The sequence below is a fragment of the Mauremys reevesii genome, linkage group 4, assembly GCF_016161935.1.
Source record: "Mauremys reevesii isolate NIE-2019 linkage group 4, ASM1616193v1, whole genome shotgun sequence".
NCBI classification, from domain to species: Eukaryota; Metazoa; Chordata; order Testudines; family Geoemydidae; genus Mauremys; species Mauremys reevesii.
Window position 1 is genome coordinate 61,993,066 of NC_052626.1, and position 19,729 is coordinate 62,012,794.

A 19,729-nucleotide genomic window follows, 5' to 3' on the forward strand; every position below is an offset into this window, starting at 1 on the left:
TGCAGTATTCAAGATGTGGGCGTACCATGGATTTATACAAGGGCAATAAGATATTCTCCATCTTATTCTCTATCCCCTTTTTAATTATTCCTAACATCCTGTTTGCTTTTTTTTTTTTTTTTTTTTAAACTGCCGCTGCACACTGCGTGGACGTCTTCAGAGAACTAGTCATGATGACTCCAAGGTCTTTTTCCTGATTAGTTATAGCTAAATTAGCCCCCATCATATTGTATGTATAGTTTGGGTTATTTTTTCCGATGTGCATTACTTTACATTTATCCACATTAAATTTCATTTGCCATTTTCTTGCCCACTTAGTTTTGTGAGATCTTTTTGAAGTTCTTCACAGTCTGCTTTGGTCCTAACTATCTTGAGCAGTTCAGTATCATCTGCAAACTTTGCCACCTCGCTTTTTACACCTTTCTCCAGATCATTTATGAATAAGTTGAATAGGATTGGTCCGAGGACTGACCCTTGGGGAACACCACTAGTTACCCCTCTCCATTCTGAAAATTTACCATTTATTCCTACCCTTTGTTCCCTGTCTTTTAACCAGTTCTCAATCCATGAAAGGATCTTCCCTCTTATCCCATGACAACTTAATTTACATAAGAGCCTTCCGTGAGGGACCTTGTCAAAGGCTTTCTGGAAATCTAAGTACACTGTATCCACTGGATCCCCCTTGTCCACGTGTTTGTTGACCCCTTCAAAGAACTCTAATAGATTAGTAAGACATGATTTCCCTTTACAGAAACCATGTTGACTTTTGCCCAACAATTTATGTTCATCTATGTACCTGACAATTTTGTTCTTTACGATTGTTTCAACTAATTTGCCTGGTACTGACGTTAGACTTACCGGTCTGTAATTGCCAGGATCACCTCTAGAGCCCTTTTTAAATATTAGCGTTACATTAGCTATCTTCCAATCATTGGGTACAGAAGCTGATTTAAAGGATCTGAAGAGGCCCTTGCGATGTAGGCGCATTTCATGCAGCTCCTACTTTGGGTTTCCAGAAATATAAGTTAACCAGCATTCGTTGCCTTCCCCCAAGCCTTCTGATGGGTTTTTGTAAAATAAGCAGGTGTTCTTTAAATTGTCACCCAAAAATGCTTGAAAAATTGAGTGCACCTATTGAGAAGCACAGCATGACGTTCTGTCAGTGCCAACAATGAGAGTGAAAGCAGCATAGAAGAATTAGGCCATGATCCTGCAACAAAGGTATGGGCGGGTGTCACCTGTGCCTACACAGAGACCCACTTTTAAGTTTAATTGAAACAACTACATCTGCCTTGCCAAATAAATTATTTTGGGGAGAGAGAGAGTCCCACAAGCAATCTAAGCAATGTCAAGTGATAGGATGATGTAAGTGGAGTAAGTGACTCAATAGGAATGTGCGTCACTACAGAAGAGGGAGTGCATGGTTTCTATATTTAGGCAACCACAAAAAGATGACAGAGCATGCATCATACTGTAATAACAGTATACATTGATTGCCTTATGAAGCATGAGGGGTGGGGAGGCAGAATTATTCCAGCATCAGGAAAAATATTTCTTTAGTATGAATCCTAAAATGTGTGGCTGCTTACATAGCTCACTTGGCCTCTGATCCTACATGACCAATTAAGTCAATGAAACCGCTCGCAGTGTGTAGAGTTAAGCATGTGTCAAAATCTTTTCAGGATTGAGGCCTTACCTTGTAAAAATGTTTTTTTTTTTAAATATATGCATAGATGCAATACACACACACATACAAGCAATTCTATAAAGAAAAAATTCAAATGATTTTTCACCAAAACTTAGAAATTATTTTGAAATAATTATTTAACGTTTTGATAGATTTAAAAAAGTTAGCACCGAGGGAGGTGAGGGGAACGGTGGGAGTGAAAAGCAGCAGAGAGTAGCAGTAGAAAGAACATAGGCATGCAAACACCATGGTGATAAGCACAGTACAAATACCTACATAGATACTACAGAACATGTTTTACAGCATTCTATACAAAAGTAACCTGTGAAGGAAAGAAATATGTTTGTACCCCTTCCGGCTTCTAGAGGAGACTTGAAAGGATTCTCCCACTCTCCCCGCCCCCACTGTTTGCTTGTGGGTTCTATTGTCAGCTGAAGACCTAGAGCTGGTATGACTTCAACTGCCAAGAAACAGAAACCTTGAACAACTGAGAAGGGTTTTTAATCAGACTGTATAAGACTTGTGTGTTAGTTAATATCGATTTAATTCAAACTTTGTGTAGACACTTGGGAAAAAGCGCTTTATGCTAAGATTCAGACAGCACTGCCCCTTTGACTGAGAGCTGAGAAAGCTCCAACTCTAATTCTTTGGCCCTCCAACTAAAAACAGAAACAAAACGACTTGATATTCCCGAGTTCTAAGAGTACTTGGTAGGCCACTTTTGGTATAACTGCTTTAGTTGCAAGATTTACGTGTGTGCGCCTGTGTGTGTACTAATGAATTTTTCTTAAAAGACTGATTTTTGGTCCATATGACAAAGACATTATAGAAATGGACCTAAAAACAAACTGAAAACCAAATATTCATGCATGGAACATCTCCTCTTGTTTTATAACAAATGTAACCTTACAATCATCGAGAGAAAGTCACTTCACCCATAGCCTAGACGATTGCATGGAATCCCTTCGCACCAAAACAGATGAGACACAGGTGGCATCATCTGTAGAGGAAAGGGGTGTGTGTGTGTTGACGATGACAAGGTTCAAAAGTGAAGAACCTAGATGCACTGGAAAGTGTCCAAGAAGATAGCCATGTCTCATTTGATTCCAGTGTAAGAATCAAGAGTTCTGAAATGGTTAGTTTTCTTGTTTAAAAAAAACCCCAAAACCTTGCAACTGGTAGATCAATTATAACACTTGGTATGTAGGCCCAGAACATTCACATTCTAGGGATTCCAAATGAGAATTAGATACCTGACTGAATTAGCAGAAAAGACTAAACATGACCTTTTCGTTTTAGAAGTCTGACAAACTGAACATTGCTTATAAAATTCCTATTATCCTATAAATGTATCACTGCAGAGAACACCATGATTGTTACATTCTCACATAGGTGAAACCTATTTCTTATTGTAATGAGGAAGAAAAGAGTTAGTGTATGAATGTTCATAATGTGTATATTTCAATAATTTAAACTAGTGTGCCGTTATTGAGAAAGACACTGATACAAGGAATACTAATGCTGAAATACCATACGTCTCTAAGTAAGTGATAAATGACAATTGCAAGAATACCAGTGGATGGAGAACAATAATGAAGAATTGGAGGAATACTGCTGGGGTTGTATTTGAAATATTTTTGCTCCTTTGGCTTCATTTTGGTCATCTTAAATGTGATTAATTCACTATTCCCTCAAGATCTAATGGAACGATCATTACAGTCGAGGTCTGTGGACAGCTACTGCAGTCCTCTAATCACTGACAGACCATATACAGATCAATGTTGCTCCTACACATAAAAACAATAAATCAAACAAAAAACACTATATATATTTGTTTTCACACACATTTGTGTTTAAATTTTTGCACAAATGGAGGAATGGAGAAAAAATTAAAATGACAACTTTCGGTATACAAATTCTAGATCTGCAGGAAGGGAGATGTATGGGTAATGCACACTTCTAAACACAATGCCAATTAATAACAGCCCTACAGGATTTAATAGATTTATATATGTATAAAGCATCTAGAAAAAATAGAGAACTGCAAGTTTGAAAGGCACAATTACTACAATCCTGCACTTTTATTCCAACTGATTAAAATTCCGTAAATATCACACAGGTTTTATAATATAAGAATGTTTTCCATCTTCAAAATATTTTATAACTAATACCTAACACCCTTGTGGCTCTGAAGTGATACTAGAAAGGAATGATAAGATAAGAAAGGAATCATAAGAACTCGACAGTGAGATGGGAATTCACTTGTTTTATTTTTAGATATGTTATGAGTTTCAGGACAGATGGGAAGGTGTTGCGGGTGTCTGGAGAAATGGACCAAGATAAAATACTTCATAATGATTTTGTTCAAAGAAGAGTGTGCAGCTCTGTATAAAATTGTGTTTCAGAATGACAGCTATTTTAAGATCAGCTAGGACGGAGACATATTACACTGCTGTTGCTTAGATAAGCAGCTGACTTCCCTTTCCATGGCTGTCAATTGAGTACATTCAATGAACACTAATTTCACTTAAAAAAAATTCAACTTCATCCATTTTTATTTTGTATTTAAAACAGGATTTCTGTTGATTAAGAGTCATCTGCTCCTGATGCTTCTCAGTCATCACAATCAATTACTTTGAAAGGGATTAGTATGCCAATAAGATTGATGAAATCAGATGAGAACTGCAGGAAGGACAGATTAACTTTTAAGAAACAAATATTAATAGAAACATGATATCAAAATGGAATTTTAAATAATGATTGACAATTGTTTCTAATATTTTTTTCAACATATTCCAGGCAATATCAGTAGTTCTAGTTCCCAGTTTTCCACATTACTAACTCATTTCACTAAGGGCTGCCTACTCAGGAAAGTTTTACTGTATAGTCAATTAACCCATAGAGTTAAACTGGCATAACCCCCCCTACATAGACATTCTTATTCCAGTGTAAGAGTGGCTTTTTCTTTGGTTTAGTTTCCCAAGTGACAAACTGATAAAAGGCCCTCAGATACTGTAATAAGAATGTTTACACAGGATGTTAGACCAGTATAACTATATTATAGGTTCAAACTCACACCTTAGCCTACACAGGTATAATTTACCCATGCAGACAAGCCCCAAAATACTATCATCTGCATTTGTATGTCACAGAAATCTCTAGTAAGTAGCAAATTTCTTCTACAATAGCTTCAAAGTTATTTGATTTTTCTTCCTTCCGATTTTTCGGCAAAAAATGTTTTCAAATCATTTGCCTGCTGAGATTTAGAAAAGGAAAGGTGCTAATTATTAAACATTCCCTAGGGATTTGCAGAAGAACAGAATATCAGAGTACTTTTGCTAGTATTCTATCTAGAACTTTAATACTATACAATAAAGGAAGTCTACTAAGGAGGAGAAGGAAGTATTTAGAGGAAACCATTTAAAACATAGCAATTGAAGTTTATCCAGGTTGGGCCTAGACAGGAAAGGACAGCAGAAGCTAGTGTCATTAAGTAGGGATTTTGAAGGCTAGCGTAAGTAATAATCAGAAAGCTTTAAAATTATAAACAAGCAATCTGGTGATGATTCCAAGAGCTTTACAAATAAGATGCTAGTTTCAAGGATAATTAGAGGCCTAACAAAACATTAAGTACACACTTTCAATAGGCAATCTACATAAAAATCAAATACTGCCAAGCCTAGATATATGGACACAAATCAAGTAACTACTGCAAGGAGCAGTTATCTGATTAGCACATGCAAATACTATTTTCCATTGTTTAAAACAGAGGACAATGTTGGTAGGGCATTTGCCCTGAATGGACCTCTTAGAATCTTAGAGCTCATTTCCTCCCAGGTCTGCCAGAGACTAGGATTTCTTCTGGAAATGATGCAAAGCCTACCTTTAGCTGAGTATGTGGGAGATGATGGGTTGGAAATTCAGAAGGTTTAATCAGGGGATATTACTTTTATTGTTGGGTTGGCTTGCAAAACAGTGATATACAGGCAGTTCTGTTAAGTAAATGAAAGATTTTTAAGTTTCAATATGGCAGTATTACTCCTTTTAATAGATGTGAAGTGCCAAAGTGGAGTGTGGGTGTGGTATTAAAACAAAAATCAAAATAAATTTTGATTATGGAGAAGTTATTTCCCATCGGCAATATGTTGGTTGGCCATGATCTAGTACAAATGCTGTGTGCTGCCATGTGCGTGAGAGGAAGTAAGTGTCTGGGTCTGAACTGTGATCTTTGATCCAGGAATTGCAAGTGCTGTGAAGATGGTACACTTGGTATTTTGGTGAAGGGGGCATCCTGTTTTGCTCACTCATCAGCTGCTCTGCCTAGCAGCTGTTGATGAGCTCCAAGGAGTACATACGAATGGCCCTAATGGATCAGACCATATGGTCCATCTAGACCAGTATCCTGTCTGTGACAGTGGGTAGTGCCAGATGCTTCTGGCCATTGGAAGTTTAGAGATTCGTGCAGCATAGTTGCATCCTTCACCATTGTGACTAATAGTCATTGATGGACCTATCCTCCATGAGCCTACCTAATTCTTTTTTGAACAGTTATAGTTTTGGCTTTCACAACATCCCACGACAATGAGTTCCACAGGTTGACTGTGCATTGTGCTTAGAAGTATTTATTTTGTTTGTTTTAAAAATGATGCCTATTAATTTCATTTGGTAACCTAGTTCTTGAGTTATGTGAAGGAGTAAATAACACTTCCTATTCATTTTCTCCACATTATTCATGACTTTACAGAGCTCTATCATAACCCCCCACCTTAGTTATGTTAGTAGTATGAAGTTCTCCTTACTAGAAAGAGGAGCTATCTTAGAAGATTTCAAGTCTCCTTCAAAAGGCAGAGAGAGTAACATCCTAAAACGCAAAAAGAAGAGGAGTACTTGTGGCACTTTAGAGACTAACAAATTTATTTGAGCATAAGCTTTTGTGGGCTAGTGCCCACATCATCAGATGCATGCAGTGGAAAATACAGTACATGCATCCGATGAAGTGGGCTCTAGCCACGAAAGCTTATGCTCAAATAAATTTGTTAGTCTCTAAGGTGCCACAAGTACTCCTGTTTTTTTTTGCAGATACAGACTAACATGGCTGCTATTCTGAATCCTAAAACACAGTACTTTTCCTTCTATGGCCATCTAAAAGGGTCTACTGATTGGCTCACCACATTACTGTCCAGCTCAATACATAATTTAACAATAATTTTTCCTTTAACTTTGTTAGCTGAATGCATTTTCCAGAAAACACCTTGTTTCTGGGTGGGGAGGGAAAGACGTAAGAGGAGAGAGTACGAATGAATGAAACAAACATAGAAGAGATTGGTCATTGAAAATAAAGTTGGCTCTATTCCTGTCTTACCTTTGCAAGTCTTGCCCTCTTGATGAGATCATTGAGTTTCCGCACAGCTGCCTTCTGTGGGAGACTCTGAATGTCTCGGAAGAGATCCTGGGCTTCCACCTCAAAGAGCCTGCGATTCTCTGTGTTTTGTAGAGGCTGGGCCCAAAAAGAACCAATGTAGACTCGCAACACCTCTGGAGTGTTAATCACCTTTCCCAGGGACCACATGAGTGCACCATAGACCCTCATCAGCTGCTGGGTGTCCACCTGGTCAGCCTTGTTCAGCACCACTCGAATCTTGTCATCCTGGCCACGGAATGATTTAATAGCCTCCGAGAACTCATCAGAAATATCCAGCTTATGGGCATCAAAGAGGAGGATGATGCGGTCAACCCGCTCAGCAAACCACTGGAGGACCTGGCAGAAGTCATAGCCTGAAGAGAGAGAATACAGCATTGGATGTCACTAAATTGATAACTCTTTATTAAGGATTGTTTAAAGGACTGGCTTATAACCCAGCAGTAGCAGTGTGACTTCTAAACTCAATTCCTAACGCTGGTGTCTCAGTCCTTAGATTGGCAGCAGACTGGGTATACCAGGGGGTTCTCAAACTGGGGGTTGGGACCCCTCAGGGGGTCACAAATTATTACATGGGGGGGTCACGATCTGTCAGCCTCCACCCCAAACCCCACTTTGCCTCCAGCATTTATAATGGTGTTATATGTTAAGAACACTTTTTTATATATTTAAGGGGGGGGGGTCGCACTCAGAGGCTTGCTATGTGAAAGGGGTCACCAGTACAAAAGTCTGAGAACCCCAGGGGTACACTCTAGGAATGAAGGACTGCACTGTAACACTCACCAGCCCATTAAGCAGTCCAAGTCACAAGAATTTTATCCATTCCAATGATGGCTTTAATGAGAGGGTGGGTTACAGTGAAGAAAAATGAGTCCTGATCTTTAAGACTATCTGGGACACAGAACAAAAGGAAGTTTAAAGCAAAAACTATTTTAAAAGTCTGCTTGCACAGTTTACAACTCTTGTTGACTGCCTCGCAACAACCTAACTCACTGTCATATTACAAACAGTACTTCAGGAACTCCTCTGGGAATGACACACAGTCTACAGAAGGCGTAATCAGTTTGTGAAATGACACCGAGTTTGGTCTGAGTGACTCATCTTACTTGAATGAGGAACAGGTGAACTAGAAGCCAGTTTTCCATCCCTATCCATCCTCTAATATGAAAAATTACTCTGAAGGGCAGTCGGAATGCAAGGATAGTGGTGAGGAAACCTGAACAGAATCCAGAATTCAGCACCCAACAGCATTCACCTTTAATCATTGGCAATGTAGGAAGCTCACCATTAAACTCTAATTTTACATCTTCAGACATTTCACAGTATTGAATGCTTCTTTTACATTTACTTATGAATACAGTCATCATCCAGACATTATGTATCCCTTCTGCATAGATAAGCAAAAGGTCCTTATCTTTTACTGTGTTATCGTCCCCTGTTCTCCATATTACTAATTTCTTATCTCCATGAAGCAGGTAACACAAAGGGGGAAGAGGGTACCCATCCTAAAATCATTTAATTCTCCCTGAAATAATGCCTGCTTAGTCAAGAAAATTCACATCCACATCATAGATGAAGATGTTTGCCAGCTGTTAAAAACTTCAGTAAATAATCACAAGAAAAATAAACCCCATGAAGAAAAATAAGTTTACTGAATCATTAGCAGCTACGCTTTCAAGATGCCTGCTGTGAGCAGTCAACCCTCCAATGCTTTCCAATAGGAAATTGGCTAAAGGCAGTGTCTAGGAACTCAAAGATATACATGAAAACATTTCAGTGCCAAATTTTCCCATAAAGCACATAGCTGTAGCACCAGTGGGCAGAGGCTGGCCTTAAGTCATTTTATTTAAACCATTAAATTTGACAAGTACATAGTATGTGAAACCCAAAACTAGAAGCTCTAAGTATATTACTTAAAATCTTCCCAATTTTTGCCCTCAAGTCTAACTCCATTACAAATCCAGCACATTCATGCCAAATAAGATGGCAAGACTATGCTAAGAAATCTTTACTGAGCTCAAAGCAGATTCAGGTCAGATTCATTAAACAGTTTAAAAAAAAAAAGCAGCAAATGCTACACCTCCCATTAAGAGAATTGCTTAGCAAGGAATACAAAATCCAATCCCTTTCCCGGTTACTCAGTCTCTTTTTTCTTACGTTTTTTCTTAAGAGCAGTTCAGGAGGAGGAGAACAAAAGCCAACGGAAAAAAAGAACATGAACAAGACAAATCCAAAAGATAATTCTTGTTACCCCAAGGTGTAACATTTAATCCAAAAATATTTGATTACTTATCAGTGTTCTTTATAAAAACTATAGAAATAATAGTCAAAAGTGAGGAAAAAACCTACAACACACAAACCACCTCAATCTGCAACACGAATTTCCTGTCTGAAGGATAAAATTAGGATTGGAGAGGGAGAACCACTCCTGGGTTAGGCAGAACGCAAAACTACCCAAAAATATGAAGTATATATCACCCACCCTAATCTGAAACATGTAGCAGCTTGGTTTGGATTTTTATTAGTTTGGAAGAAAAATATTATTAAGTTACGCATTTAAATCCAAACATAATTATGCAAACTAGTGAACTTAAAATAGACATTTTTAATAAAATTTAAGTTCTGCAGAGTTGACTAAGTGAACCAATCCCTGTTGTTAAAGGGTTGGTTGAAAATTTTCCATCAAAACTGTTTTTCAACAGAAAACTGAGTACTGAATTAAATGAACATTGGTGGAAAGCGTTTTCTTTCCCCAGAAAACTTCAACTTTGAGTTTTTGGTGAAAAAACATTTAGCCTTTCAGTTTTTCAATGAAAATAATTTTCATTTTCTGTGGAAAATAAACCCATTTTCTGACCATCTCTAGCAGTTATATGACTTTGGTATAACCATAGTAGAAATCTCAGCCATGGTTAAACATTTCAGCCAAATATTTCTAGCACTTTTTATTTCTCTGATGTTTCACTGAGGCCAAGTTAACTATCTTGGTCTATGTGAATTATTGTAGTATGCCCACAAACAGTACTTGCTCCAGCCATTGCCACAATGTGCAGGTGGAGCACACATCCCATAATTCAATTACAGTCTGGCTTTAACCAGTTCCTCAGAAACTCCACAGCTAATCAAATACTTTTGTGTGACATCCATAGTTTTGGGTCTTCTAACCCTTCTCTTAACTTCCATTTCTAAGTTTAACCCAGTTTCTAATATAGTCTTCTGGTCTTCTTTACATATGCCCAAACCATCTAAGCCTGGATTCCCTCAGCTTTTCTATAATTTTCTATAACTGATACCACCTTCACATTTCCCCTAATTCATTTGTTCCAAACATGGTCCAACATTGTAACTTACAGCATCTATTTTACCATTGTCATTTCCACTGTATTCAAGATCTGCTCCGGTCTCTTCCTTAGTGCCCAGCATTCAGTCAAACAAAAGTGCTGGCTTAATCACCATCTTGAAGATTTTACTTTTTAATGTAACAGGCATTCTCATATTGCAGATCACTCCCCTCACTTATCTCCATTTAGTCCATGCCTTTCCTTTTCTACTTATAAGTTCATCGCTGAGTTCGCTGTTATCCTGTACTATGACACCTAGGTAATTGAACTTCTGTATCTCTGGTAATGGCTGGCCCCCTAGACTTACAGTCCCGTTGTCTTCCTACAAGGTATCAGCAAATCTACAGACTATATACTCTGTTTTTCTGCCAATTTTCATGCCATTTCTTTCAAGTACACACCTCCGTCCCTCTAAATCTTCTTCCATTTCCTATTTATTCTCCCGCATGAGCATGACATTGTCTGCAAAAAACATGCACCATGATGCCACTCTTTGGATGTTTTCTGTAACTGCATTGAACACCAATGTAAACACAAAGGGGTTTAATATCGAGCCTCGATATACTCTGATTCTTACTAAAGATCATTCAGTTTCTCCATTTGGTTTTCTAGCTGTGATAACTAGGGCCCTACCAAATTCACGGTCCATTTTGGTCAATTTCATGATCAGAGGATTTTTAAAATCGTAAATTTCATGATTTCAGCTATTTAAATCTGAAATTTCACGGTGTTGTAATTGTAGGGGTCCTGACCCAAAAAGGAGTTGTGGGAAGTCGCAAGCTTATTGTAGGGGGCGGGGCTGCGATACTGCTACCCTTACTTCTGCACTGCTGCTGGCAGCGGTGCTGCCTTCAAAGTTGGGCAGCTAGAGAGTGGCAGCTACTGGCCGGGAGCCCAGCTCTGAAGGCAGCACAGTCACCAGCAGCAGAGCAGAAGAACATAAGAATGGCCGTACCGGGTCAGACCAAAGGTCCATCTAGCCCAGTATCTGTCTACCCACAGTGGCCAATGCCAGGTGCCCCAGAGGGAGTGAACCTAACAGGCAATGATCAAATGATCTCTCTCCTGCCATCCATCTCTATCCTCTGACGAACAGAGGCTAGGGACACCATTCTTACCCATCCTGGCTAATAGCCATTTATGGACTTAGCCACCATGAATTTATCCAGTCCCCTTTTAAACATTGTTATAGTCCTAGCCTTCACAACCTCCTCAGGTAAGGAGTTCCACAAGTTGACTGTGCGCTGCGTGAAGAAGAACTTCCTTTTATTTGTTTTAAACCTGCTGCCTATTAATTTCATTTGGTGACCCCTAGTTCTTGTATTATAGGAATAAGTAAATAACTTTTCCTTATCCACTTTCTCAACATCACTCATGATTTTATATACCTCTATCATATCCCCCCTTAGTCTTCTCTTTTCCAAGCTGAAGAGTCCTAGCCTCTTTAATCTTTCCTCGTATGGGACCCTCTCTAAACCCCTAATCATTTTAGTTGCCCTTTTCTGAACCTTTTCTAGTGCTAGAATATCTTTTTTGAGGTGAGGAGACCACATCTGTACACAGTATTCAAGATGTGGGCGTACCATGGATTTATATAAGGGCAATAATATATTCTCAGTCTTATTTTCTATCCCCTTTTTAATTATTCCTAACATCCTGTTTGCTTTTTTCACCGCCTCTGCACACTGCGTGGACATCTTCAGAGAACTATCCACGATGACTCCAAGATCTTTTTCCTGACTCGTTGTAGCTAAATTAGCCCTCATCATGTTGTATGAATAGTTGGGGTTATTTTTTCCAATGTGCATTACTTTACATTTATCCACATTAAATTTCATTTGCCATTTTGTTGCCCAATCACTTAGTTTTGTGAGATCTTTTTGAAGTTCTTCACAATCTGCTTTGGTCTTAACTATCTAGAGTAGTTTAGTATCATCTGCAAACTTTGCCACCTCACTGTTTACCCCTTTCTCCAGATCATTTATGAATAAATTGAATAGGATTGGTCCTAGGACTGACCCTTGGGGAACACCACTAGTTACCCCTCTCCATTCTGAGAATTTACCATTAATTCCTACCCTTTGTTCCCTGTCCTTTAACCAGTTCTCAATCCATGAAAGGACCTTCCCTTTTATCCCATGACAGCTTAATTTACGTAAGAGCCTTTGGTGAGGGACCTTGTCAAAGGCTTTCTGGAAATCTAAGTACACTTGTGCACTGCTGCTGGCAGGGCACTGCCTTCAGAGCTGGGCGCCTGGCTAAAAGCCGCTGTTCTCCAGCCATCCAGATCTGAAGGCAGTGCAGAAGTGAGAGTGGCAGTACCACGACCCCCATAAAATAACCTTGCGACCCCCCCTGCAATTCTCTTTTGGGTCAGGACTCCCAATTTGAGAAACGCTGGTCTCCCCTGTGAAATCTGTATAGTATAGTGTAAAAGCACACAAAAGACCAGATTTCACAGTGGCAGACCAGATTCCACAGTCTGACACGCGTTTTTCGTGGCCCTAGATCTATATTATGGCAACAATGGGGCAATGAGTGTGTCAGGCCTGATGTCAGTTATCGGGAGGGGGTGTCTCTCTGCTAGTAGCCTTAAAGGGCTTCTGGGTGACGATCACCTTAAAGATATTAAACTTTTTGTAAGCTGCCCTGTATAAGACATAGTACTATTTACAATTAAACATTCTCGCAATTACACTTTTTTAAAAATGTGGGCTAGGTTCAGCATTTTTCCTGTTGCCTTTCCTGTTTCTCCTGTTACTTCAAACACTTGTTTGGTAATTACTTTACAATTATGGGTAAAAGCACACAAAAGACCAAATTTCATGGTCCATGACGTGTTTTTCATGGACGTGAATTTGGTAGGGCCCTAGTGATAACATCACCCTCGTACATGTCCTGGATGAGTCTGATATAATGTTCAGATATTGGTTTCATTCTCATACACCACCAGCTGACTTCTCAGACTGATGAACGCTATGTGCAGGGTTTTTCTCTTTTCTTTATATTTTTCCACTATCAATCTTAATGCACTGTTGACTTGTCTGGCACAAATCCAAATGATCACTGATCTTTACTTCTCTTCATAGTCTCTTATCAATAACTTTCTCTCAGATCTTCATCATATGGCATATATATATACACACATACACACACACATATATATATATATATATACACACACACACACACACAGAGTAATTCATTGCAATCATTTGCCTCTTTTTGTTTATTCCAAATCTAATTTTTTAGCGGAACTAGACACAGAAGTTTGGGTATTTTTTAAAGCTAGAATTATTTCAAGGTGCAAAATAGCCAATTTTCTGCCTCCCTCCTCTGCACACACTTTCTAAAACCCTTGGTGCCTTAAGTATTCATCTGAATCCCAGTGAAACTAACCAGTTGTTAAAACATCAAGGATTGACCTCTGAACACTACAGCAGCAAAAAAGCCATTGTATTGTCAGAGATTGCTGGAGACATAGGGAAGACACTAATTTTCCATATGTAGTGTGGCAAATTCAGGCCAATTAACTACCTGGAGAGGGGTAACAATTAGCCAGGAAGGCTTAGCCAGCAAAATAAGGTTCAGCTGGGGCAGGGGTTGGAAAGAAACTAATCAGGTTCAGCTGGCCCCAGTTGCTAGAGACCTTTTTAAACCCTCCCTGACAAGGAAGCCAGGGGGGGAAGGAGGACGGACAGCTGAACTCTGAGACAAAGAAACTAGAACTAGGAGGCTGGCTGAGAAGGAATCAGCCCGGCCTTGGGAGATTGAGAAGGGTTTTTTTTCCCTTGTGCCTAGCCTGTGCCTCTGAAGCTAGGACGGACTGAGCTAACAAGCAGAGGGGCAGGTATTTTGCCACAGTAGTAAGATGAGGCCCTGAAACATAAAACCTTGGTATCAGAGGCCCAGTATGAGGCCTGAACTAAAGTAATGGTTAAGACTTTGCTAACATAAAGCAAAGTTAAGCTGTGAGCCAGAGGCAGGCCCTGCTCACAAAAATTGTCAAGAAGGTGGCTGCTAATTGGATGTATACACATATCTAAAGGGTATCGAGCACTAATAGGATAAAAATGGACCAGGATGGCACCAGAACAGTGCGATACGAACACATTCCACATATGAACAGGCTGACCAATCCTAAAAGAGAGTCAAAAGGATATGATAGACAAGACTTGTTTGTTCAAACCAACATGTACCAGGAGAGAGGCAGCACCCCAACACGCAGAGGGGTTGTACCTTGCTACGTAGAGGGGTTCACCTCAATACGTCAGGAGTGATGTGTAACTTGTTTGTACCTGTGTATAAGAATGCGTCCCTGGGGTAGTGACTGTCTGGCCTAGGGGGCAGTGGTAAATCCCACCACTGACTGAGCCGGTCCATTGTCAGGGAGCAAATATGTACTAGCAGAACTGTAGACATCTGATCTGGGGAGCTAGAGACTGTGTTTTGTTTGGCAATAAACCTGGCCGGGTGCCTTCGTACCTTATTGGAGTCTGTGGTCATTGGGCAGTTCACTTGAGATCCGCTGTGCCAGCTATCTGCGCAGAGCTGGGACAGCAGAAGGAAGAATACATGTGCACGCAGCCAACTTATCAACATTGAACAGAGCAGAGCACCACACTGGTGGCATCTGACAACATCATATACCTCATTGTTCAACAGTATCAAGCAGCCAAGACTTTTTTTATTTTTTTTTTTAAACTATGCCTCCCCCTTCATTTCATGTTAATGTAAGCGGTTAACTGTTGATGTAAACCAGGAAGAGCTGCTAAATGTGTTTTGTTGTAATTGAAATGGAAGCTTTTCCAGTGCCCCACCTCCTTCCTTCCCTTCCACTTATTTTCTTTTCAGATCCTGTTGGCAACATACACAATGTGTCTGAAATAACTCAGCAAACATCACACCTTGTGTTACCACAGAACCTTCTCACGTATGGCAAGGTGCCCACAGCATATACACGTCCCGCAGGCATCATATTGCTATGTATTTACACATACTGCTTGAAATCTCCTGCAAGTTTAATGAGAGGCTAGATGCATAATAAAGCTTATGGAATATCTTGCTTGTTCGTAAGGGCAGGACAATGGTGTTTTCAAAGAGAGCCAGCTTTGAAAAGTGCACAGAACCTAACCTTGGAAAGGGGAATGTAAACTTTTGTCCCTTTTCAAAAGTTGTCGGTTGCTCTTTCTTTCTTGAGTAACTAGTCAAATTTTCCAAAGCTTTTAATAAAATATATGGGTAAGTAGTCATGCTGAAGGGCAGGCACCAGGGTGGGTTTATTAATACAGAAGAAAGCTTAATATCTTACATTTTAAATTATACAGTTTCTACATTGGATTTTAATCAGTCAACACAGGAATAATTTTACTTATTCCCAGTAAATTAGTAATGCTTGTCAAGTCTTTCTTGCAATTATGTTTGCACATGTAAACTGATAGTTAATAGTTAAACCATTCAACAATTGCTTCATAGAAAAAGAGTGAAACCTTTAACTCTATGCCCTGAAAGCAAAGAATGGATTTCCTTCCCCACCATGCACACACACGCACAAAATATTACCAGGGAGGCAGATTGCTGCTCACCAAGTTGTCAGAAGGTGACCGAACTTTTCTTTCACAAATGTCATTGAATCAATCAGGTGACTGCCAATGTGAGTGTCAATAATGATGGTAGTCGTATGATATGGACAGTGGATAGAGGGCTCAGACTAGCCATCAGATGGTACTAAATTTCACTTAGCAACCTAGACCAGTGCAATATTTCCCCATCTAATTAATTTACTTATGGGGGCGGGGGATCCAGTTCGTTTTCTCTCTCTCTCCTCTCCCTCCCCCCCCCCCCACACTTAAAGAAGGAAAAGGTAGAAGGAAACTGAAAGTTAAAAAAGGTCATTGAAATATGAAATTTAGAAATAATGAGAAAAGCGACTCTTCCAAATAAACAGCACTATGCGCTGGGAGATTTCAGGCCACACAAACAGAACGCGAACTGCTAAATACAAGTAAGTCAGCAGTCAGCTCAGAAACAAAAGGAAATGGCAGTTCCTATAGAAGATGAACAGGCATCTAATTTTAGTTCGAAGCAGTTGGTGAGATAAAATACCAGTATCATATTATTTAAGGTTTGGGCTGAAATACGAGAAATAAAACACGCTTAATTGGGTACCAGGGCAGTAATAAATTGGCTATATAAGAAATTGCTTCATTTGGCCTTAGCGGAGGTCCAATAAGTAGGAATGACATCATCTGTTTGTAAGGGGTATAAAAAAGTAAACTCTTAAAGGGTTCTTTGCTAATACCTGTCTGATCAAGTTGGAGCCGACCAACGTGGGTCTAAGAACACCTGGGTATCTTGATCAAATGCTTATAAATGTTTTGTTACTGTTTGGATATGGTAAATTACTTATTATTTAGGCTTTTTAGGCCTGTTTAGAGCAATTGTATGAATACATTCAGCCTCTGGATTTAATAGAGGAATTTATGGCTAAATTAGAGTCATGGTAATGCCCTGCATAAATAATAATTTCAACAAGAATGAAGGGGCAAGAACAAACACCCCTAACTTGCAAGAATGAATCAGGTGTTGCAGGAAAGCAGAGGACAATTCCCACACCTGAAGGAGGAGAACGGCAGTTTTATTGCTAACAGAAACCAGCTACTTGTGATGTGATCCTCCTTGTTCCCCCCTCGTATGAGTGTTGCTGGTCTACCTGCGTGCAACAGAGGTGATTTCTTTCATATATCCCATTAACCAGAGGGGAAGGGATCACAGGTTCCTATGTCTCTCTTGGCTCCAGGGATAAAGAAGCACCTGCTCTGATAGCACCTCCCCACCCCAACCCCGCCCTCCAGTATGGCCTTCCTCTGCCACTGCTAGCTGATATTCACAGGATGAGGGTGTAGGGTGAACGAGAACATGCATTTCTGTCCTACTAGCAATATTCTTCAATCACTGCTGGTCTTTGGGTATTGAGGATGCACAGTTCTGCCCCTTTCCACCCCTAGATTGTCTAAAGGGTCCACTGCTAGTTCTCCTCTGTAGATCTTAGCAGCTTGGCTGCCTCCTGCTCCTACTATGGTAGAAATAAAGGGTATGTTTACAATGCAGCCTAGGCCCAGGGCTCACACCCAAGCTCAAGCCTTACCCCTCTTCTGAGTACACACAAATCACACTAACCCGGGTCTCACAACCAGGGTCCCAGAACCTCACAAGGGTGGAGGGTCTGAGCCTGAGTCAAGCCAGGACCCTACTGCTTTGCAGTACAGACACAGACCCACTGGGCTTGTCCTCTGGGAGTCCGACAACACTAAGTATTCCATAGTCCCACAGGCCAACCTCCTTTGTCATCTACATAGCCAAGTTTGGTGGATTGTCAAGTTTTCCCCCACTGCACCATGAACAAAGGGCTAGAGCGGCCACACTTTGGAAGGGTGCTAGGAAGAGGGTGGTTAAATTTGGGCCTGCATAGAACCATGGAAGTGTAGGACTGGAAGGGATCTCAATACGTCATCTTAACCAGTCCCCTGCAATCAGGGTAGAACTTAGTAATGAAGTAATAATAATACATAATGTAGTGTAGATGCTGGAGCTCCAGGGTGAGACCCAGGATTCAAGAAGTTCTAACCGAGGATTATAAATGAATGCAGATGCTCAAGCCCTAGGTTAACAAACCCAGGGTCTGCTCACTCGAGTTCTGCTAAACCTGGGCTTACATTGCAGCGTCTGCTTTTTGCTCAGATGCTATCAGCATGGGCAGGGCTTACTTTTGCTAGTGGAGAGGGTAACTCCTAATGGTTTTAAAATACAACCTTTCTTACAAAGCCAGGGTCAAGCTTCTTTGGTTTCTTAAAACCACGCTCAGTAGCTTTAACTCTCACACAACTAGTGTACCAAATAAACTTTCACTATTGGAGAGAAAAAATGTTAGGAGTTGTGCCATGGGAGACTACAACTTAATTCTCATTGCCAGAGGCCAGTCTCCACTTTCTACAAGGTGGACTCTGTTTGTTAAGACATTTTAGATACAAAAGTTCATGAGTAATCTGGAATCTTAAATCCCATTCACATTAGTACACAATTGATTTAGAAAATCATGTAACAAGTTTATATGGTTTAAAATGTATTAAGTTAAACTATTTTCACAATAAGGTTATTGTTCATACTCCTTCAAGAAGCAGCTCAGAGAGGCTTTGCACTGCACTGAATCACAGGTCTGTTCCTCACAAAACCCATTGTTTACATAAATGTTTGACAATACAATACAAAAAGTAGACCCAACAAGCAGCTGTATTTGCATTGATTGAGCAGTCATTACGTTACACACTGGGGCATGCATCTGAACATTCAGTACTTCAAATACATGTGGGTGAGCACAGTGTATTTGCATAAAAATATGAGCATGTAACAGGACTATTTACTCATTTGTACACACCTGAATTTGTTGGACTGTGCATCTACAACAAAATCCCAATTCTTGATTCCTTGTTCAAAAGCAGATGCTCTGCCAATCTTGGGGTGAATTGACATGGGAGGTTTGCTGTAGAACAAAGCCCTGTTCACACAACTACTAAACTGGCTAAAGCTACATAGTGTTCAGCAGAACCATATTCTAACAAGACTGAAAAAATAGCTGACCTATGTAATGACACAAAGCTAACATTTTCTGCACCTAGTTATTTAAAATTTAGGAACAGAAATCTATCTTCTCCTCTGTCAGTGCCATGTGCACTAGAAACTATACTTCCATTTCTATGGTTATCAGATATTAGGCTACCCTCAAGAAACCACAATGTGATTCATATTATTAAGGAAGAGATCATTATTTTTAAATACACAAAGAGCTTTGCATGTTGGAGTTCTTCCTTCTCTATGTTCAATGAACAGCAAAAGTATCTCAGAGCTGCCATTTACAGCTGGCACTGTGGTCACATTTAATACACACACACACACACACACGCAAATCCATCTATGAGAGGACAGGAAGTGAAAATGCAGTGTGTTCCAGTCACACTCAGTGTACTGATTTAGCAGATAAGTCAAGAAAATATATTACAATAGTTTTGAGACAATGCGTTACAGAAGAGAATATCATTTAGATACTGGAGTGACACCTTACTTGTAGAAGGTTTTTTTTGTTATTTAAGTAGTTTTTAAAAAGCAGACAGATCTCCTACAAGCTGTATTAAAAAGCCATGGTTTAATTTTTTGTACAATTTTAGTTTTGCTCCCTTTCAAGTACAATGCATATATCATAATAAAATATCTGAAAACAACATTTGA

General features: G+C 39.7%; 1 protein-coding gene across 1 annotated transcript in view; it reads right to left on the minus strand.

Moving 5' to 3' along the window:
* Nucleotides 1–19,729, minus strand: part of EHD4 (EH domain containing 4) — a 52,522-nt gene that overhangs the window by 7,912 nt on the left and 24,881 nt on the right. Inside the window, exon 4 of the mRNA XM_039537485.1 lies at nucleotides 7,050–7,462. Within this exon, the coding sequence (XP_039393419.1) occupies nucleotides 7,050–7,462 (413 nt within the window). The remainder of the gene's footprint in view (nucleotides 1–7,049; nucleotides 7,463–19,729) is intronic.